At 58.1% G+C, this 21,936-nt stretch overlaps 1 protein-coding gene across 1 annotated transcript; it reads right to left on the reverse strand.

The window, feature by feature from the left end:
- Window positions 1-1,579: 1,579 nt before the first annotated feature.
- Tff2 (trefoil factor 2) lies at window positions 1,580-21,111 on the reverse strand. Its single transcript, XM_087181773.1, has 7 exons — window positions 20,990-21,111; window positions 19,024-19,274; window positions 17,350-17,496; window positions 4,015-4,152; window positions 3,389-3,538; window positions 2,183-2,356; window positions 1,580-1,722 (listed from the first exon to the last, which is right to left on the reverse strand). The coding sequence occupies exons 1-7, from the start codon at window positions 21,109-21,111 to the stop codon at window positions 1,709-1,711; spliced, it is 996 nt and encodes a 331-aa protein (XP_087037899.1). The 3' UTR covers window positions 1,580-1,708.
- Between the last annotated feature and the right edge of the window lie 825 nt (window positions 21,112-21,936).

The following is a 21,936-nucleotide window of genomic DNA, read 5'->3' on the forward strand; positions in this document are numbered from 1 at the left end:
CAGCCCTTTCTCGGCAGGAAAGAAGAATTTATTCTGAGCCGAAGAAGTGTAGCCGGAGACCCTGGAAAGCATCCAGAAACTTTCACAGGCACAGAGCAGAGGAAGTCAGGGCCCTGGGACCCCGGGTAGCCAGGCAGCAGGGAGAGAGAGAGAGAGAGAGAGAGAGAGAGAGAGAGAGAGAGAGAGAGAGGGTTTGAACCCAGGGCCTTGAACTGAGCTACGTCTCCAGCCTTTTCATATATTTTTTAAAAATTTTGAGACAGGATCTCCCTAAGTTATGAAGTTGCCCCCAGGCTGGGCTCGAACTTAGGACCCCTCTGCCTCAGCCTCTCAGAGTGCCGGGATGACAGGCGTGCACTGCCTCGCCAGGCTTGATGTCAGGAAGAGGCTCCTGAGAGCCGGACGTGCTTCCTGGGACGCAACTTCTCAAAGGAGGAACATGCGGTGGCACAGGGACAGGTGTGTGTCTTCAGGCCTCGCCCCACACCTGCCTGTCCACAGTGCCCCAGGCCAGCCTGTGTCTCTGTCCTGCTCTGCGGCCGGAAGCTTCTAACTGTACCTCTAATCCCCATGCCGCCTGTGAGGTTCGCCACTCTTCCCCATAACCGCAAATAGGAAACCTGAGACTCGGGGACACAGGCCCTCCCCGGTGACGACCCAGGACATCGGCCATGGGCACAGAGGCTCCGCTCCTGCAGTCCCCTGTGCCAACGAGGAGCCAGTGTCCTCTCCTGGAATTGCTTCCCAAGGCACCTTTGTCACCCGAGCTGCCAGCCAGCACCTGGGGAGGCCCAGGGTGGCAGGGGGCAGGCGGGCCCTCAGAGATGGACGGCCAAGGGCCTGCACTGACCCGGCCACCTCTGCACCCCAGAGGGAAATGGAGGGGAGGAGGAGTGGCAGGGATAGGCAGCAGGGACAGAAGCACCCTAGAGACCCCAGGAGAGAACGTGGGTCCTGGGGCAGGTGCAGGGCCAGATCCGTCCCTCAAAGAGATACTTTTGAAGGTTGCTGTCCTCCAGGGCAGATGCCTGGGCATCTCTGATGGGCCTTTGGGTGACTCGAGCTAAGTCCGGAGCTACAGAAAGCCCAGTCTGTTTCACCACTCAGCACTTCCGGCCCTAGCTGGACGGAGCAGACATGCAATCCCCCTGCAGGGACGGCCTCGGCGCTGAGGCCAGCTTCCACCTTTCACGCCTCCAGCCGGGTGGGTGGCGCAGAGCGGGAGAGCCCTGTGCACTCCCCTGGTGCTCATGGCCACCCACGAAGGAAGAAGCCGACACGGCCGTGCCACTGGGATGCGCACAGTAGTTTGTCAGTTCACCCTGAGATTGCTGATTAGGGTCAAGGTCATTCGAGTGGGTAAAAACGGATCAGGTGCTAGGAGCCAGAAAGTGACGGACTCTGAAGTTCAATGCATCTGTGACGAAGGGGTGTTAAAACTGCACACACACTCGCTTACACACACACTTACCTGTGAACACACTCATGCATGCGCACGCATGTGCACACACACTGTCAGTGCCACCCCTGCGTCCATGAACACAAAGCGACACGCAGCAGATGCCAAGGGCTTTCTTTATTTGAAGAAGTTGTGCACTGAGCCACACAAAAGGAGCACAGGAGGACGAGGAAACCCAGGGATGCTGGAGCAGGGTTTCACAGCAGGAAGCGAGCTGGGGGTCCTCAGCAGCAGGCGCCTCAGGGCTTCTCAGTAATAACAGTCTGCAGAGGGGGCACGGGCAGTGGTGGGGCCGGGCTTCCTCCCGAGGGAGGGGTCAGGAGGGAGCCTTGCCCTGACTGAGCAGGTCCATCTGTCTCTAAGGGGAGGGGAGCACGCGCCACTGGGGGACCCCAGACTCTCCGGGGAGGGGGTGGGGAAATGGATGAAGAGGTGCAGCAGGGGAGGAGGGCCCAGGCCTGGCTGCTGGCCATCGCTCGTGCTGCATGGCGCAAGGCACATGGCTGTGTCTAAACCTGGGATGAGCGGAGCAGAGGCGGCGCGGTGCCCAGACCGAGGTGGGGCCGTGTGAGCCCGGGGTGCCCGGGAAGCTGCTGTAGGGCCATCTGGAATCCCGGCTCTCAGGAAGGTGGCTTGGACCCCCTGAAGCAGCCCAGCTGAACGGCACCACGGCCCGGACAGGCCCCCACCCGCCCCGATACCCCCAGGGACCCGGCCCCGTACCTTCCACGGGCTTGGGGAAGAAACACCAGGGCACCCGTGGGACCGCATTGTTGAAGCAGCACTGGCGGGAGATGCAGTCCTTGGGGGTGATGCCGGGGAAGCCGCAGTCCTTGCGGTCGGAGACCTCCATGACGCACTGCTCGGACCCTGGCTCGGGAAGGCACTGCTGGGTCACTGGCCGGAGGGACAGTGAGGGGACCCTGTGAGGCTGGAGGCCTAGGAGCCCTGGTCCCGCTGCCCGCGGGCCCTGGGTTGCCCGGCTCAGCGTGTTCAGAGGAGGCGTTGCCAGGCACCGCAGTGCCCAGCGGCTGGCCCGTTTCCCACTGAGAATGAGCCTGCGTGGGTGGTCAGGGCACATCCGGGCCTGGGCAATCGGCAGCCTTCACTGGATTCTGGGTTCTGCTCTGGGGAATGGGGCGGCTCAGCTCACCACACCATGGCCAGAAAAGGTTGGCAGTGAATTTCAAGGTTGGGAAATGTTGGCCAAAGCTGGAACCCACCACCGCTGCCTTCAGGGACGGCCGTGTCTGTGTCACCACCGCTGCCTGGCTCTCCTGCCAAGCCCGGCGAGCGCCGAGCAGCAGTCCCAGGCAGGAAAGCCCTTCCCTGCGTGTGGACCAGCACACCCGGCTGGGACCCTGCTAGCAGGGTTACGGCCGGTGCTCCAGTGAGGACCTCTGTCTCCTCTTGGACTCTTCTTCCAAGTCACGGGTGTGAAGTTGGAAGGAATGTACATAACTTTTTTGGCCCCAATTAAGCAAAACTGTTAGGTTCGTACACAGGCTGCCCAGAGGGCAAATGGGGTGAGTGAAGCATTTTCAGCTCTGAGTTAGCTGCCCAGACTGACCAGCCTGCATTGCTCTAGACTAACTGACCTGCCTAAGCCCTGGACAGTGATGGCGAACCTTCCAGAGCTTTCAGTGATAACAATCAGCCCACTGTGGCACACATGCCATAGGTTTGCCACCACTGCTCTAGACTAACTGGCACGGGCCAGCCTTATATTAACCAGCCTGGGTTAGTGGTCACAGACTTAGCAGTCAGGGTAACCAGAGACTAGCCAGCCTACGCCAGGCCTAGACTGACTGCCCTGGACCATCTGGGCTGGGCCAGCTCCAGGCTAGAGGCCTGCACTGCTCTGGACTCTCCCGGGACCCATGTCCTGTGCTGCCCAGTCTCCCCCGGAGCAGGCCCGGCTCTGGTCACCTTGAATGGGCAGGGGGTAGAAACACCAGGGAACCCCGGCAATGCTGGAGTTGAAGCAGCAGCCTTTCTTGAAGCACTGGTTGCTGGAGATGTGTGGGAAGCCGCAGTTCTTCCTGTTGCTGACTTTCAGCCGGGAACACTGGCAGGGGGCTGTGGAGAGGCCAGAGGTCAGCCCTGCTCCCTGGACCAGGGTTTCAGGGACCCTCTGTTTCCCAGAGAGCCAGGATGCAGGGCCTCATCAGGCCTGTGTTTGAACTGTGAAGGTCCTTCTGGGGAGCTGATGGCCTTGGCTGAAGCTGCCTCATTTGTTAAAAAGAAGAACAGCAGCAGCAAAAGCAACCCTGCGGCAAAGAAGCCACCTCATGGCTGGGCAAGGTCGGGGTGGAAGGTCAGCAAGGAGTGGGCCCTCCTGACTCCCTGGTGGCCCCCATCATGGTCTCTGCCTTTCTTGGAGGTTGGAATGAGGTGTCTTGGGAGCCCCTTGAGCCAGCATCGGATCCCAGCTTCCTTCACAGCCTCAGCCCCCCAGGCTGACTTGGGAGAGGTGAAGGGCTGATCCACCCCCCACCCCTGGAGCTTGCAGGGGTCCCTCGCTCCCTGGCCCAGCACATGAGGCTCGCACTTACAAGGTTTCCCACCCCCGACTGGGGCACACAGCCCCAGCATGAGGACCACGGCCAGGAGCAGGGCATCTTGAGGACGCATGTCCACTCTGCTGCACTGGGGCGGCCAGCAGAATGGACAGTCGCCACCGGCCAGGGAGATTTATCATCTCCTGTCTGTTTGCTCACCAAGCCCTGGAAACCTCCCCAGCCCTTGGGCCTTTGTTAGGAGAAGGAGCTGAGATAACCCGGCCACCCGGGAGGAAGCCATGCCCCTCAAAGGCGAGGCTGCGGGCCCCCGCCTGGCTCCGGGCAGGAAGCTGGACTGTGCCAGGCTGCTGACTTGGAAATGGGCCATGAGCATGGCTGGAGCTGGGCACCCGGGGGTCACACCCAGGAAGGGATTAAATGGGCATTGCTGCTGATAAAGTCCTGGCCACCACAGGAATTTTTGACATATTGGGAGCAGGGCTACGGGGGAAGTGAACATGATGGAGGCACATGGGGTGGAGAAGTCCCCCACCGAGCCATGGGGCAGCCCAACAGTGGCTGTGGGCTGAGAACCCTGCTCAGCCTCCACACCACTCCCACGCCCTGCCCCGAGGCCCCCCACCAAGCTGCCTCCTGGGTTACAGACTTCAGCTCTTCTCTGGGCCCGCACCATGCCACGAGCTAGAACCACAGGCGGCCGCAGCCTTCCTGGTGTCTTCCAAGTTCATACTTGCCTGGATTTTAATCTCCCCTCTCTAGCACCCTTTGTTCCCACTCCACTTCCCCTCCTGCGGCCATGCTCAGAATGTGAGCCCCATAGACAGCATGCAGATGCCCTCTCTGCTCCCTACACTTCTAGCCTTCTCTGTGGCTGCCGCTACACCTGCCCTCTAAACCCTAACCCTCAAACGCTTATGGCTCTGCTTTCCCTCTGTGAATGCTGCCCATCTGTCCCTTCCTTCCCTGTCTGCAGCCTGACTTCCGAAGTCCCAGGTCGCCCACCTCTTCCCCACTGTGACTGCATGGCCAGGGCACGTCACTGCCTCTGCCTCAGAGCTGGTCATCTGCCCGCCCCAGCTGACGCCTGTGCCCACCTGCTGCACTGTCCCTGTGGGACTGCAGACCTACCAGACACCCTGTGGACATGCAGGTCTTCACCTGCTCACACCTTGGGCGCTGCTATCCATGCAGGGGAGGCAGGAGGAGCAGACAGGAGGGCGTTGGCAGCTGGGTTCTGGTTCTGGAAGCCCCACAATCACCCCAACATGTGGGGCTGATGACACAGATTCACAGCAGCAGAAGGCAGACAGGACACGGCCGGGGTGGAGAATGGGCTGGGATCGGCCTCACTTCCCCTGGAGCCTGGGTTTTCAGGGCAGGAGAAGAAAAGCAGCCCCAGGATGTGAGCGGAGATCCCTGGGGCTTCTGTCAAATGCTGAGCTGTCCTTGCCCTAAGGCCAGGGGGAAGGGCTCTTAGGGTTGGGGGAAGGGCTCTTGGGGTTGGGGGAAGGGCTCTTGGGGTTGGAGCCAGGGTTGGGCCCTCTAGGGGGCCAGCACCTAGGGGAGCAGCGGGCTGAACACTCACTGCTTGGCAGAGGTGCAGATGGCACCTCCTGGGGGACCCTGGGGAACAAGGGTGCCTTAGACCAGGCCAGCCCGACTTCACAGCAGGTCTGGGAAGATCCACATCAATCCACCGTGAGGTAAGGTCCCGAATTAACCTGGTAAGGACAAGGGAGAAAAGCCCGTGGTCTGGGGCTTCCACACCGGGCTGTATTTCCTCAGGGTCTGGAGACTGGAAGTCCAAGATGGAGGAGGACAGGGCCGTCCCTCCCGAGGCCACTCCCGGGCCCGCAGGCGGCTTCTGTCCCAGGGTGTCCCGTGATCTTTCCAGGGTTGGCATAAATGTGTCTCCCTCTTTCAGACACTGGTCACCTCGGATATGAACCCACCCCAGCAGCCTCTTTTTGACTCCGTTTCCTCTTTTAAGACCCCATTGGCAAATGCAGTCATGGCCGGAGGTCTTGGTGATCAGGGCTTCAACAGATACATTTAGGGGAGCAGAGTTCAGCCGGTTACACTGATGGATGGACAGATCTGAACTCCGAATTTAGGAAGACAACCAAATCCAGACGTGCAGCCTGGCAGCCATGAGCAACACGGACTGAAGTTGACTGCGCACAAGAAGAAATGAGCGCACAGGCCCACAGCCACGGGAGAGAGACTGGGGGCTGCAGACGGCCCCGAAACGGCTCACAACCAGTCAAATACTTGAAAACAAAAATACAGCGAAAGAACAACATCAACAAAAAAGGAATCTCGGTAGAGAAGTGAGAACTAAAAGTGAACCAAATGGAAGTTTTAGAATTGAAAACTACAGGCCCGGGGATGTAGCCCAGTGGTACCGCGCCTGCCTGTGAGGCTCTGAGTTCGATTTCTGGTCCCACAATAAAAAGGAGAAAGAGTTGAAAATTAGAACATCAGAAATGCAGTAATTACTGTTTGGGCCTTAAATTCGATACTGACTAGAAGCCACTGTGGAAGGGAAGGCCCCTGTGCTCAGAATCAGTGCACACCCATGCCAAAGCTCGTGAAGGGCTGGAAGACATGAACAGAATTTCCGGGACTTCTGAGTCGATACCACCCAGTCTCACCTACCTGGAATTAGTGGGCCAAGGGGAGAGGAAGGAAAAGGTAGATGGAGAAATACGAGGTGGTCAGGAAATGGAAGAAATAATGGTCAGATGCTGTGTGAACCCGATGAGACACAGAAACTTGCAAGCGCCAGAAGCTCAAACAATGATAAGGAAGGGAAATACAAGGTAAAGCACATCGAGAGGTGGTGTGCTCAAGTTGTGGAAGAAGATTGTTACAGCAGGTGGAGAGAAAGGTAAACTGTACGCAGGGGACCTGAGGGGCCCCACGAGCTCGAATATGAAGCAGCACAAACTGGGGGCAACGGACAGGTGAGACATCATTGAAACAAGTAGTGGAAATATGTTTCAATTTTTAAAAATCTCTGCAGTAGAAGACGCATTGCCATGAGTCCCCCTCTCTCTGAACGCGCTCCTCCCACCGCCCTGGCCCCTTCCTGCCGCGGCTCTGGAACCCTCTTTACTGAGTGTCTTTAGCTGCGTTCTCCTGGCTGCCTCCACGTCCTGAATGGATTCAGAACGTTTCCCTGTCCTGGTCATTTGACTCTGGGGAAGAGCCGGAAGTCACACGGTGCCAGATCCGGGACTAGGGTGGCTGAGGACACAGCGTCCTGTCTTTACGAGCTGCCTTTCTGCTGGGTGGCGCTGGGCGGCAGCATTTACCCTATTTTTGTCAGGCCTCGTAAAGACTCTCAGGAAAGAGGACTCCAGAGCTGCTGCAGGAAGCGGCATGGAGGTGGGAGGAGGGTCATGGGAGTGAAGGGAGGGCGTTGAGGGGCATTCGTGGCCTGAGTCTTTTACTGTAAGGATTTTTTACATTTAAACATTCACCATATATTTGGACCACAGCTCATACTCAGGCTGCGGGGGAGAGTCAGAAATCTACACCCAGTGGAAATTCCCCACTCGGTGAGGTACTGCGTTTAGATCAACGGAAGCTCAGAGACACTGCCCCCGGGAAACCTGCCCCTGTCCCGCAGGGCCTTCCAAGCTTCCCTTCAGGGAGGTGAAAGTGAAGTGAACCTCACTTCAGGCTGAAGTGACGGCTGGCCGCCCTCCGCACAGGCGAGGGCTCTGCAGGCTGCTGTGCCCACCTGGCTGGACTTGCTCAGGCCCACACCTGGCTGCCTCCGCCACATTCCCGAGCAGAGCCCAGTCCAGGCCTGCTCACCTCTCAAGCGCAGCGCTGCCCACCAGGTGAGCCGGGCCTTCCCTATCTGTGGAAACAGCGCTAAGTGGCTTCCCTGTCGCTTTCTGCCTGCTCACAACCTGTAGGGGCCAGGCTCCCTGGGGCTTCAGCCCTTCTTTTGAAGGCATTCTCTGCTCCCTCAGGCTCGGGGCCCTTGGCCCCTCTGAGTCCTAGCACCCAGCCACGCCACACTGGGGGCGGATTTGTATTGTCCTGGTCCCTGTACTAATTTCACTGAAGACTCAGCTCTCACTTCCAACTCTGGGAACATCCTAAGGATTTTCCATGCTAGCTCATTCCAGCCAGGCATAGTGGCACACACCTGTAATCCCCAGCACTCAGGAGGCTGAGGCAGGAGGATTTCTGTGAGTTCACCACTGCCAGTTCAAGGCCAGCCTGCACTGCAGAGCGAGACGCTGTCTCAGATAAAATCCCCCAAAAAGAAATAAATGCATCTCTTTTCACCCTGCCGTGACCCAGAGGAGGGTTGTCATTGCTCTTCTCATTTCATAGTCCAGATGAGTGGAGACCTTGCCCGAGTAACACAGCAAGCAAGTGTGAGGTGGGAGCCACGCCAGCCCCGAGCCCCACACACCGTGGATCCCAGCACCCAGCCTGGGGTCTGGCCACAGGGGGCCATGTACTGAGGTTCAGGGTGGAGAAGGGAGCCGGACTTGAGGGGAGTTTGGAGAAAGGGATTCACGCTCTCCTTCCTTGACCTTTGCAACCCTAAAGCATCAGCCAGACGGGGACTGGACCGGAACTAGGGCGGCCCGGCCGCTGTCCTGACTGGGGTGCCCGTCTCTGACAGGAGGGGAGGACTTGCTGGACACTGCCCGGGGTGCCCCTTCCCCTAAGAGCTGAGTCTGATAGCGTCGCACTTCACTGTGTCACCAGGGAGGGGCATTTTCATGACCCATACTGGCACAGGCAGTGTCCCCGGCTGGAGGGCGGGCTGGAGACCGGTACCCCATGCCTTTCCCGGCATCTGGGGTTTGGCTGTGCTGATCAGCACAGAGGGTAGCAATGGGTCCTCACGGGGAAAAATGTGAGTCGAGCCAGGAGAAGCAGCAAATGATGAGCCCGCTGGGGGGATGTGGGGTGCAGAGTTCAGGAGGGGTGAGAGAGGAGCGGTCCCCAGTGGTGCATTCGGGGTGCCTCCAGGTGGATGTGAACAGAAGCCCATCCCAAACATGCTGTGGAGTGTGGTCTCATGCTCCCTCCCTCGAGAGAGGTTTCGGCCCGGAGTTAAATGGCTCTGAGAAGTCTCTCTGGTAGCAGGTGTTCTGTGTTTGTGGTTGCTGTTGGTTTGCACCATGATCTGGCCAATTTTTGAACTCAAAAATACTTAAACCATTTATACTGCATGTCAAGGCAAAAGGATGTATTGCGGTAGGAGTTGGCACATTTTGCTTTCTGCTTGTTTTTGAGAACAGACTTTTGCTATGTAGTCCAGACCGGCCTTGAGCTCACTGTGTAGACCAGGCTGGAGTCGAACTTGTGCTGATCCTCCTGCCTCAGCCTCCTGAGTGCTGGGATCACAGGTGTGTGCCACCAGGCCTGGCTCATTGCCTGTTTTTTAAAGCAAGCTTTATTGAAATGCAGCCATGCTCTCCCTCTTAGCCTATTGCTGCTTCCTGGCCACCGTGGTGAAGACCACATGGCCCATAAAACCTTTAATATCAACTATCTAGCCCTTTTTTAAAAAAAATCTATTTACTCCTGTATTATATATAGTCTTAAAATGATCTAAAACGAATTTTAAAAATCAAGATGGAGGGAAGTATTTATATTTCATTTATAAGTAAAATGTTATAGAAGTAAGTCTTCATTTTTTACTCGCTCTGTAATCTGGCCTTGAAAACTGTGCACTAGGTTTATTGATTGCCGGTTGCTTCTCAGGTGCCCAGATTTCTTCCCTCTTGTGGCTGGAGAACTAACCATCCCATGGTGTGTGAGCTTCCTACTCCATGCTGCTGGGACCCTGGTGGTGCGGAAGGGCCTCCAATGAGTCCCCACCCTGCACCTCCCAGGACTGAGGTCCCTCCCAATGCCCCTGCTTCCCGGGAACCCGGGCACGGTGCCTGTGTATCCCAGAGTAGCGGATCCGCTGCCTGCCAGCTGCAGCCGTGTTGAAACAAGCTGACCCCACCCCTGCAGGAACCTCGGGCCACCACACCCCACTGATACTGGGTAGCCTGGACTCCCCCTCGGCCCGCAGAGCCTCCCTCGAGCCCCTCTGTGAGGCTGTGACTCCCCCACCCATGTTGGGTGCTCACCCATCCCTGAAGCCCAGAGCAGCGGCCGGGCAGGAGGAGGGCAAAGCAGGCTCAAGGGAGTTCGTGGGGCAAAGAATCTCAGAAAATACAGAAGGTATCCCTCTCTGGAGCAAAGGGCGGGTGACCTTGGGTCCTGACGTCCTGGTCCTCAATGCCACCTCAAGTGTCCTGAATCTGACCCAGGAACCTTGGGCCGGGGTGCTGGGGACTGTGGCAGGCCACCAGGTGAACTTGCAGGTGGCACGGAGCTTGACCCCTTCCCCACTGCCACTGCCAAACCAGTTGAGACCGAATGCAGAAATATCCCGCTGCCTCTCCTCGGACTCCGCTGTGCCTCAGGCTCTCTTCCCAGCACCTGCCAGGCAGGTGTGGGTGACCGCCCCTCGTGCCTCTCTGTCCCCCTCCAAAGAGTGCAACTCTGCGCACGTAAAGAACCGAGCACGATGCAGAAACGCCCTCAGTGGTCCTGCGTGGGCCAGGTCACGCTCTGTAATCTCCTTGGACCTCGGCTCCTGTCCTTCCTTCCCAGGGCCTCTCGACACTGCCCAGCGAGCCCCGTGCTCCAGAAACTGCCAGCTGGATGTCTTCCTCCTCGGCTGACATTTCTGGACGGCCTCACAAGCACTAAACATTTTAAGACCTCCTCTTCGCCCCTTCCTCTTCCTCTTCACCCCTCCTCTGCTCACAAAGAAAGATGAGGAAGTTTTCTCAAGTCCATGGTATCGCTCTATGATACTGTTAACCATACAAATATGGTCTCAAGGCAAACTTGGCTTGGGGAATTATTAGTTCCTGGTTTGATCTTTAGTTCAACAGTCTGTGAACAAAACCCCGTTGTCTGAAAAGTTACCTGGGAGCCTCAGAGCCTCCAAGTTCATGCCCAGCTGCGGAGGAGAAAGGTTCAGCGACAGCATCCAGGCATGCAGCCCCACGGTGCACTGACTCGGTCCACAGCCCAGGTGCAGGGAGGGGACAGACAGGGACACCCCAGGCCTGGGTGAAGGGATGGAGTCCCCCATGGCAGCAGGGGCCGGAGTGGAGGTTTCGGCCAAAGCCCTGAGGTGAACAGGGCTTGGGAACAGTGAGTCCTCTCCACGGGCCTGAGCCTCAGGGGCTGGGTACCTGAGCCAGCTGCAGTCCCGCCTGCTCCCTCTGCCTGCACGCTGGGGCTGACGGGTCGCCTGTGCGTGGCTGATGTGGGGTGACAGCTGTGGTCCGAGGAGCATGACTGCTAATCAGGCCCTGGGCTTCCTGTCCTTCCTTTCAGATGAGGCGTCTTCCGGGTCACCAACTCCGCAAGTGACCATCACTGGAGTGGCACCTAGCCCAGCAAAGCTTCCTTGTTGTCCACAGTCTGCTCTCAGCACCTCTCTCGTCTCGGGAGACTCCGATTTTCCTCATCACCTTTTGCAGAATTAGGCACCAGGACCCCAGATGCAGGCAGGCGACCACCGAAAGAGCCAGGAAGTGGGGAGCATTTGTCAGGAGCCTCGGAGCACACCAACAGGGCTGGCACCTGTGTCAACGCTGGGCCCGGTTGTTACCTTATTGTCTAGAGAATAAAGACAAGAAAACATGGCACATATTCCGTACTGAGACAATTTTTCTTCTTATTTTTGATACAAAGTTGGCTGGATTGGGGGCATAGCTCAGGGTCAGAGCATTGGACTGCAAAGTTGGCTGGATCTTGTGGCTACGGGAAACCAGGACCCCCCTCAGGCTCCCTGTTCCTCAGCCTCATGACAAACCTGACTTCCTCGAGGCTCCCTGACCCACGTCCTTACTCGGTGTTGGGGTTGGGGGACACAACTCACACAGCCATTGTCCATCTGCCCCTGAGAGCTCCCCAAAGTGACTCTCTCCCTGAGAGAGGCTCCCTGGACTTTTGTCCGAAGAACTTCAGGCGTCCTAGAAGAAGAGTCCAGAAGGAAGGTTCTCTGAGTCAGTGGGCGGAGTGCAGGTACAGGATGCCACAGCCAGCAGGACAGTACCAGGCGCCGTCTGCTTGGTCAGGGACAGGGTGAGCTGACTGTCTCCTTCTGTGGCTGAAGGAGACATGGACAGACACGTGAGGCTGCCCTGCCACATGGCTCAAGCAGAGGCAAGAGTCCCAGTGTGGCCTCCACCCCCCAGGAGGACCCCACAGCTTGGGGCCACCAGGAGTGCTTGTCCCGCACGCCTGCCCTCATCCCACACTCTGCCTGTGCTCCCCAGGTTCCAGGCGGGGCCCGGCCCCACAAGAGCCTGTGGCTGGGCAGGGATGTGGCCAAACCATTAGTCACCTTCTGGGCAGGGCTGTTCTCGCTCCTGGTGACCTTTGTCCCCACAGTTTGCCTGGTTCCCATACCACCAAGGCCGAGTGTCCCCGAGCCTGTGGGTCCCGCCTTGCTCCCGGCCTCCCTGCCCAGGGATTCATGGCCATGGGCGCAGGGGACATGCTGCCCCATCACGGCTTCCAGGAAGCCCAAATGGCTCAAAAGCACTGTCCCCAGGGACACTGGGATACTGCCAGGGGGCAGCTGGGTGGGCAGACGTGGGGACCGGGTGGAGGTGGCTGGAGACCGGGCCTCAAGTGGTTGCTCTGATGGGGCCCAGCCTTTACAGAAGCAGGCAAGGTCTGGGCTGGCCTCTCACCTTGTCTGTCTTTTCTCTGGGTCCCTAAAGCACCCCCTCACATGCACACGCACGCACATATGCAGATATATGTGCTCACCGTGGTCTAACAATACAGTGAACGTTCAATTTTGGGGAAACATTTATTACAGTAAAAGACATATTTCTATGAATCCCCTCCCTCCACACACACTCCTGTTGTCCTCGCTGCTCTGGAGTCCTCTTTCCTGAGTGACGGTAGAGGCTGCCCTGGCTGCCTCGATGATCTGAATCTGTTCAAAGTAGTTACCTTTCGAGGTCATTTTGACTTTGAGGAAGATCCAGAAGTCGAACGGTGCCAGGTGCGGTGAATCAGGTGGATGAGGACACAGTGTGTTTTTATTTGACAGAATTTGCAGTAAACAGTTGATCAACATGGTGTGATCATAAAATGCAGTGAATATTTAAATTTTTATAAATTTGTTACAGTAAAAGACACATTGCCATGAATTCCCCTCAAAATACTCCCCTGGCTTCAAATATGCTAATCTCATGGTTCTTGGCAATGTGTCCTTTACTGAAATAAGTTTTGTTTTTTTTTTTAACTTAAACATTCACTGTGTCTCTCCACGTGCACCTCTTTCCCAGCAGCTCTTGGGAGCTGATCAGACCCCATCCACCTAACTGAGGGTACAGTGCAGGATAACAAAAGACAAGGCGAGATCTTCACTGTGTCAATGGGCCCAGCATGGTTGAGCGCTTATCAGGCTGAGACGCTGTCTCCTGGAGCTGGCCGCTGTTTATTGAACTCCACTTCTTGGAGGGGTGAGGGGCGGTGCCAGGAACAGCTCAGAGGGCAGCACTGATGCAAGCAGGGTCCTAGCAACAAGGGCACAAGACATTCTAGCAGGAGCAGCTCACTGATTAATGGGAAATCTGTTTCTTCCCGTGGATGAACTTCTGCCTCTGTAGGAGTTTTCTCCATGCTGCCCTTAGCGCACTGCTGTCTTGCCATCCAAGACGTCACAGGGTCACGAACCATGGAGACCTCTGCTGTGACCAGTGGTGTGGGGAGGTGCTCCTGTCCCTCACACCAACTGCTGGCTCTTCAGACAGCCACTGTGGGCTAAGAGGAGATTCAGACTTTTAATATGAAAAGCCAATTTAAGAATTTTCAGCTTGCTCAGGGTGGTCTCCATCAAGAAGCCTCTTCTGCTGCCTCTTTCCCAGCAGCCTCTCCTGCCTCCTCTTTCCCAGCAGCCTCTCCTGCCGCCTCTTTCCCAGCAGCCTCTCCTGCCTCCTCTTTCCCAGCAGCCTCTCCTGCCTCCTCTTTCCCAGAAGCCTCTTCTGCCTCCTCTTTCCCAGCAGCCTCTTCTTGCCATCCACTGTTGGAACTCTCCTGCCTTGTGTTACTTTCCTGGTGCAGCATGGCCCTGTCCGGTGCCCTCGAGTTCCCCTCTATGGCACATGGGGCAGAGGGCTACAGGAGCCCAGGCTGTGGCACCCTGGCTATGGCAGAGGACTCCCCTGGGAGATTGTGACCCTTCCCACCCTGGTGCGCAGGAGCCCTGGGTCCCAATGGTGGAGTCGACATCACACCTGGGAGGGGGTGGCCAGGGGTGCAGGATGGTGGAGCAGCCTCGAGTCTCTGGGGAACCCAGGGAAGAGGCAGCCGTAAGACAGCTCTCTTGGATCCATCCGCTCCGCCACCTGCGGGGCCCCAGGGCAACCAAAGGGTGGCAGTGTTTCCTTGTCACCTGGCCTGGCACCTGCCTGAGGGGTGGCTCTTCCTCTGCCAGCTGCCCCAGAGGGAGGCACCTGGCTCCCTAGAAATTATCATTTAAAACCACACAGCTCCGGGTGACCAAGGGGCTGTGAGTCCCAGTGAACCCATTTCCACTAGGCTCAGGGTTGCCTGAGTGCTTGAGGCTGGTTGCACCCTTCATTTCTGGGAAAGTGTAGCCAAGTGACAGGAAACCCAGCAGGCAGCAAGTTACCCTGGGGACACGTGATTTACTCACATAGTGTCTGGAGACGAGGAGAATCACAGGCCCAGGCTCTGGGCTTGTCCTCAGTGTCACAGAATGGGTGCTGTAGCACCAGACAGCACTTGTGTACCATGACACTCAAAAGGTGGCTACAGGGCCTGGCCAGGCAGCCTTCTTTCACCCAGGAAGGAAAGCCTTTCCCAAAAGTTTGATCCTCCTGTGTCTCACAGCCTCCATGGCCGCCTCTGGCTGGCAGAGGTTGGACAGAGAGTTCTCTCCTCATCCTTCACAGACCAGAAGCTGGGTAGGAAGGAGTGCAGGAGTGGGTGGCCAGTGTCCAGCATACAGGTCAGCTGTGAGGTCATGGGATCCCACCTCCCTGGTTCTGAGAATGGTGGCCGAAGGCACAGGCACCAGCTGGACCCCAGAGGGCACGGGTCACGCCCCAAGCTTGGGCAGCAACACCCTGAGGCCGGCCCTGCACACCTCCTGGGCAGAGCCGGAAGGGCAGGGCACAGAAGGGGTTGCTGTCTCCATGCTGGGGTACACGGCCAGCAAAAGCCACGTCCACGGTCACCACAGGCCAGGCTCCGAGGGCGGCCAAGGTCTGAGGCTATGTTGGGAAGAGCCTGTCAGATGAGCTTTCTCCAAACAGACGGAGGGGGCCGGGCTCTGCACCCAGAGAGGGCCACCCTCCCTGCACGTGGGCACCATACACGCACGTGTGCCGCAGTGCACATGCAGCCGGCTGGCCCTGCTCACACTTGCGATCAACCAGGTTCAAAGACATGTGGAAAACTGTACCTAACTGAAGATGGATGTGTGGTGTGCTTTTCTTTTCTTTTCCTTGCTGGGGATGGAACCCAGGGCCTCCGTACTGAGTTTACCAGCCCATATTATTTATTATTTATTTATTTAGAGACAGGGTCTTGCTAAGTCACTGAGTAGCCTAGGCTGGGCTTAAATTTACCATCCTCCTGCCTCAGCCTCCCAAGTGCTGGATTGCAGGCACGTGCCTGCTCCAGCTTTGTGCGTGTGTGGTGCTGAGGATCGAATCCAGGCTTTCTGCATGGTAGAATTCTTTAGCACTGAGCCTCAGCCCATTTTTCTGGTTTTTCAGACAATGTCATTATGTACTTCAGGCTGGCCTTGATCTCACTATATAGCCCAGGCTGTATTCAAACTGGAGGGATCCTCCTGCCTCAGCCTCCCAAGTGCTGGGATTGGAGGTATGCTCTGCCACACCTGGTCGATGGTGTTTTCTCTTGTCCTTAGTCCCTAAAAGGATACCGGCTGACAACTATTTGCGCTCACCCTGGGTCAGGCACTATAAGCCACCCAGAGCCTGCCATGTTACATGGAGGACTTGCGGGAGTCCTGGACCAGTCCCTGTGGATGCTGAGGGCTGGCCGCATGCTGTCTTGTGAAGGGGACAGATCCCTCCTACTCCTGGTCCCAGTCTCTGTGGAGAGGATCCCCGGGATCTGGGCCTCTTGCTCCGCATCCTGGAGGCTGAGGTTTGGGGAGGGACCCCTAGCTGAGCAGAGCGGTGCCCTGGGCTCAGCTTTCCCCACGCCCTCAGGGCTACAGGGCAGGAGTTTCCAGTGCCCCCAGGGTCCCTGGGCAAGGGGGGTGCAGCTAGCCCCTGACACCTGGGGTTGGGCTGGGACTCCAGGGCCCTCGGCCTGTTTGGCTTTGGCTGAGCTCCCAGGAGTAGGAGCGACTGGGGTGGGGCTCCCCTGCTCCCCCCAGGGTGCTCTGGGCCGCACCCTGGGGGCGCTCATCCCCCAGGGCCGTGCATGGCTGGGGCGTAGCTGGCAGCTGCAAATGGCTCCTTCCCTGCGCATCTGTTCTGTGCCAGCTTAAGGTGACCAGGTGACTTTGGCTCCTGTGTCCCTCCCTTCCTAATCCCACTTGTTCAGATGGGGGGGTGAGGAGGGGTCCCCAAGGGGCCTCTGCGTGTTCACTGTTGGCCCTTTCAGACAGGTGCCCGGGACTCCTGGGCCGGCTCCTGTGTGGGGAAGTAAAGGAGTCGAGGACCAGAGGGGGCTTGGGGCACCCAGTGAGTGTGGTGAGGAGGACCATGGGTTTCGCAGCCCAGAGCCTTGTGATCTGCAGGCAGGCACCAAGGGGGGCCGCAGCTGGCACGCAGCATGGGCAGACCCCACCTCCTTTGGGACACCCCACGGACTTGGGACCCGGACAAGAAACCAGAGGCACAAATGTCACGCATCGCTTTTAACAGGACTGGCACAAGTACAACTCATCTCACTTCATTTTAAGCCAATTCTGATCCCAAAGCTGGAGCAGTTGGTCTACGCCGCGTGACCGACCCGGCTGCAGAAGGGAAGGGGTTCTCCTCCTGGGGAAGTGGCCGAGCTCTGGAGCCGAAGCAGCTGCTAGAAGGCACATTCCTCTGGGGGCGAGAGGAGAGGCACAGTGAGGCCTTTTCGCCAGGAAACAGCCTCAGCTTTCACTCAGCAGGAAGCGGGTGAGCAAAGCCCTCTCCACCCCAGCCCGAGATGAGTCTCCGCGAGGCGAGGCGCAGTCAGGGGCAGCAGAGGGGCCGGGAGACACCAGCGCCCTCCAGGCCACCCCCAGGGACGCTGGAGGCCGCCCAGTCCCTGTGGGCCCTTAGAGCCCCACCCGGGGCCGCGGGGCCTCACCTTCTTCCACGTCTTGGTGCTTGTGGAAGCACCAAGGGACACCATGGACCTTGTCATTGAAGCAGCAGCCTCTGTCTTCACACTGCTCCCGCGTGATGCCGCTGAAGCCACAGTTGTTCCGCTGCTTGGGGGCCACGTTGCAGTTGTCTGTCAGCGTGGGCAGGGACGGGAAGTGTGGGCTGCGAGCCTCAGTGCAAGGAGAGGGCTGCCCACCCGGGGTCTTTCCATGCCTGCACGTGACTGCTGGACTCCATTCCCACTAAGTCAGTATCTACGGAGCGCGGTGATCTGATGCTAGAAAGGGGTTCAGGCAGGTGACGGGACCCAGACACCCAAACAGAGGTGCTGACTCGGAGGCGGAGAGTCCGACGGGCCAAGGTACGAGGCGGCACAGTGCGAGCTCCCAGTGTGCAGGGGAAGTGGGGGGACAGTGGGGCTCCCCGCAGGACCCAGGGCGGGTTGAAGGACGAAGCGGAGAGGGCTTCCTGCAGGAGGAAGGCTTCCTGCCGAGGGGCGTGGGGTCAGGGCACTGTGGGCTGGGAGGGGCCGATGTCAGGCTGGGAGCAAAGGAGCCACTGGACAGCCTGGCACAGGGCCGGGGCCACATGGGTCCAAGGGGGTGTCTGGAGCAGAGGGGGACCCCAGATGTGGGGTGTGCTGGGCACAGCACTGGGGGCTGCGATCTCAGGGGTGCCCCCTAGGATCCGGCTGGGGCACTAAGGGAAGAGGCGGGAGCCTCACCTCCCTGTCCCCCATCTGTCCTGGGCCCTGGAGCTGTGGGAGGACTCTGGGGCTGTGCCCGTGCGCGGGGACATCAGCCGTCCTGCTGGCCCCTGGCTGCACACAGGAACCACACATGATCCCCTGTGCGTGAGTGATCAGGGACGCTAGGCATCTCTTCGACCAGATACCGGACCCCGGGGACCCTAAACAAGCTTCCTGACTGGGCCAGGGGGTGGGGTGGGGCTGCCACACCGAATGAACAGGGCCGCTGGGCTAGGCCAGCCTGGGGACCCTCCTAGGTGTCACCCCTGTCCCTTGGTCTCCCACATGGGAGCTGTCTGCGTTTCCTGCTCCCGCAGCCCTGGGGGGCCCTTGGGAGACCCCAGGTGACAGAGTCCCAGCTCCTCCTGCCCCTTCTGTGGGAATCCTCAACGTGGGGACACTGGCAGCCCTTCCTGCTGTCACTCCCTTGAAGACTGCGATCTCCAGGGACGCTGACCTGGAGCTTCATGGCTTGGGAAGTGCTTTTCACAGACCCTGCCAGACTCCCTTTCCTTCCTCTTCTTTTTTCATTCCAAGAGGTGTAATAATAAAAATGCACAAGAATATCCAAACAGACATGCTTTGCCCTGCGGGCTTGCTAGCACACGCCTGTCATCCCAGCACTCAGGATTAAGGTTCTCCTGTGTAGTTCAGGCTGGCCTTGAACTCACTGTGTTGCCCAGGCTGGCCTCCTACTTACAAGGATCCTCCTGCCTCAGCCTCCCAAGTGCCGGGGTAACAGGCGTGTGCCACCACGCCTGACAGGAAATGCTTTTTCTGTACCCCACGCCAGAAATTCCTGTCACAGCATGACACTAACGGCAGCATGACGTTAAGTGTCAGTCCAGGAAGAGGGTGACGGCCAGGGAAGCCCCTCCCAGTGTGGGTCCCCAAGGGAGGCCGCCTTACCTGCCTGGCCCTCAGCCTGGGTGGTGAGGACCAGCACGAGGACCAGGGCCAGGACGCAGGTCACCTTTCGCTCCATGGTGGCTCGGCCCCCTCTGGACTTCGAGGGAGACGGGAGTCGGCCGTCTTTATACCGCAGCCCTGTTTGCCTGGCGCTGAGGCAGTGTTTGCTGAAGGAGTTGGGGCTGGGCAGGGCAGCTCCTGGGCTGGAGCCTGTGGCGAAGCGGTCCGGTCCACAGCTCCTGTACCGCGCCCTAGGGCCAGATCCGAGGGGGCTGGCCAGGCCCTCTGCCCACTTGCCCTGAGCTCAGAAGGGTGGATCCTGGGGTGAGGTGGCCCAGCTGTGTCCCTCTCAGGGCGACAGGGTGGGGGGGCATGGGGTGAAGGGGCCAGTGGGCCCGGCCACCAGATCGTGTCCTTTCCCAACAGACACCTGCGCCATTAGAGCTATTTCCTTTTTAATGGTACTGGAGATTTGCACTGAGCTACATCCCAATGCCCTTTCTGATTTTTAATTTTGAGACAGGGTCTATGTAAGTCTCTAAATTAAGCAAGCTGGGCTCAAACTTGAGATCCTCCTGACTCAGCCTCCTAGAGTACGGGAATTGCAGCCAGGCACACCCACACCCAGCTTCTCTTTTTTTCTAGTAAGTCTACAGCTCTTGGAAGGGATCCTGGGTTAGACCTGAGGTGGCCAAACTCTTCTTTCCTCCTTGCCAGGGGCTGGGCTCAAACCTGTGGTCTTCCTGCCTCCGCCTCCCGGGTGCTGGTGATGGGTGTGCGGCATCAAGCCCGGCCTTTGTTCCCTTGAAAGCTCAGGTCCTGGCCCTGGAGGAAAAGCTGCAAGAGAACCGCGGAGCACCTGGCTTTGCCCTCACACCTTGGGGAAGCGGGACCGGAGGGCCCTCACCCTGGGGGCAGTGGGTGAGGCCTATGGAGGGGGCGTGGCCCGCAAGGTGAACGGTGTGGCAGGGTGCTGGTAACCCCACTGTGGCCCTCGAGGCTGCCCCGAGCTTCCTGCCCCCAATCCCGAGGCTGGGCTCAGTCCCTCCCCAGTCCCCTGCTCCCCACGGCCCCATGGGCACAGCGGGGAGGAGAGTCGCCCAGCCCCGTACCCTGGTGAAACAGAAGGGCCGGATGGTGATGCAGCTCCCTGCCGGCCCGGTCTATGACCAAGGTGATGAAGTCAGGCCGGGCGTGGTGGAGCACGCCTGTGATCCCAGCACTCAGGAGGCTGAGGCAGGAGGCTCACCATGAATTCAAGGTGACTACATAGTGAGAACCTGTCTCTAAAAAAGGAAAAAATTACAAAAAAAAGTGAATGAAGTCAGCTCGTGGAAGTAACACCAGCACTCCCGAGGCCATTGCAGGAGAAGTCACAGGAGCTGAGACCTGCGTGTAGCCCTCGTGTCCATCCAGTGAGGCATGGGTAAAGTGAAGGTGGCATCTATACATGCACTGTGGAATACTATGCAGCCCTGACAGGGAAGGAAACGGACTTGGCAGCAACTGGGTGACGGCCAAGGAGGTTACATGAGGAGAAATAAGCAAATAGCACACGTGGACACAAACAAGTCGCTCTCACAGAAGCGAGAACGGGGCTTCCAGAGCCAGATGGGTCGGGGTGGGGCCGGAAGGGTGCTTCAAGTCTGGGTGCAGTTGGGACACGGGCCGTCCGGTGCTCTAAGGCTGAGGAGGACTTGGGTATTTCTAAGCTGCCGGTGGTGGGGCTGGGAGAGAGGCAGGGGAGGAAGCGGGCTCAGGGCCGTCTGTCGGCTCCCTCCGCTGTGGGACCTTGGACAGGCCCTGTCTTGTTCCCCGAGGTCCGCGGCCTGGCAGCGGCTCCTCACGCCTCCTGCCTGCTGGACTCGAGCAGTCTCTGGAAGAGCTGCTCTCTTCCCCTCCCGTCCTCTGGTGGCCCGGCCGGAGCTGACTGGGCTCCGTGACCTAACCGCCCTGTGGCGTTCACAGCATGTTGCAGGAGTGGACATCTGAAGGTGCAGACAGCGCCCTCAACGCCAAAGAATGCTGACCACAGCGGCGGCACACAATGCCTGGGTTGATTAGCTGCCCGCCCGGGCGCACAGACATCGCGAGAGATGCTGTCCAGGGGCAGGACAGAGGCGAGCGAAAGGCACAGGGAATGTCCAACGACTAAAATTTTATTTACAGTGAACAACACATGGCCAAGATCGACAGGACAGGTGTGTTTGAGCTCAAGCAGGATTCAGAGGGGGTCCCTGGCAACGGATCCCTTCATCATAACACATTTTTAAATTTAAACATTCACCGTATTTTAGGATCATCCCGTGTTGATCAACCACTCACAGCAACTTCCATCAAATAAAAACACGACCCTGTGTCTTCGACCTTATTCACCAGATCTGGCACCGTGTGACTCCAGCTCTTCCCCAAGGCCAGAGTGACTGAAAGGTCAGAGTTTGGGGTCCATTCACGACATTGAGGCAGCCACCACAGAGCAGCTGAAGACGCTTGGGAAAGAGGGCTCCAGAGCTGCTGCAGGAAGGGGTGAGGAAGAAGAAACGAACTTGTTGGAGTGAGGGGAGTGTGATGGGAGTGGTTCGTGGCAGCATGTCTTTTAGTATAATAAATTTTTGAAATTAAAAAACCCATTGTATTTCTTTGATTGTGCCTTGTCTATATAATTTTTACATAACCTGCTTTTTTTTTGGTACCGGGGATCAAACTCGGGTTCTTCCGCTTTCGAGGCAGGCGGCGGCACCACTGAGCTAAATCCCTGGCTTGTATGTATAATTTTTGCTCACCAAATTCATTAATAAAGATTTGAAAAGAGAGCCACACCTTGGTGAGGAGCCCACAGCATCCTTCTAGAGCCCTGCAGCCCCAGCCTGATGTGGGGAGGAGGGCCAGCTCCCTCAGGGACAAGCTGTGGGC

This window comes from Heterocephalus glaber, unplaced genomic scaffold, assembly GCF_053883595.1.
Source record: "Heterocephalus glaber isolate CG9 unplaced genomic scaffold, H.glaber_assembly_v1.0 deba00000122, whole genome shotgun sequence".
Lineage (NCBI taxonomy): Eukaryota > Metazoa > Chordata > Mammalia > Rodentia > Bathyergidae > Heterocephalus > Heterocephalus glaber.

Excerpts from the sequence above, each read along its gene's own strand:
- Tff2 (XM_087181773.1), bottom strand. The coding sequence starts at position 21,111 with ATGTCTGTGCGCCCGGGCGGGCAGCTAATCAACCCAGGCATTGTGTGC. Across the intron at positions 4,153-17,349 it reads GCACCAAGACGTGGAAGAAG|TCTCCCTGGCCGGTGGCGAC; the intron begins GTGAGGCCCCGC and ends GGAGATGATAAA. Across the intron at positions 2,357-3,388 it reads CTACCCCCTGCCCATTCAAG|TGACCCAGCAGTGCCTTCCC; the intron begins GTGACCAGAGCC and ends CCCTCCGGCCAG.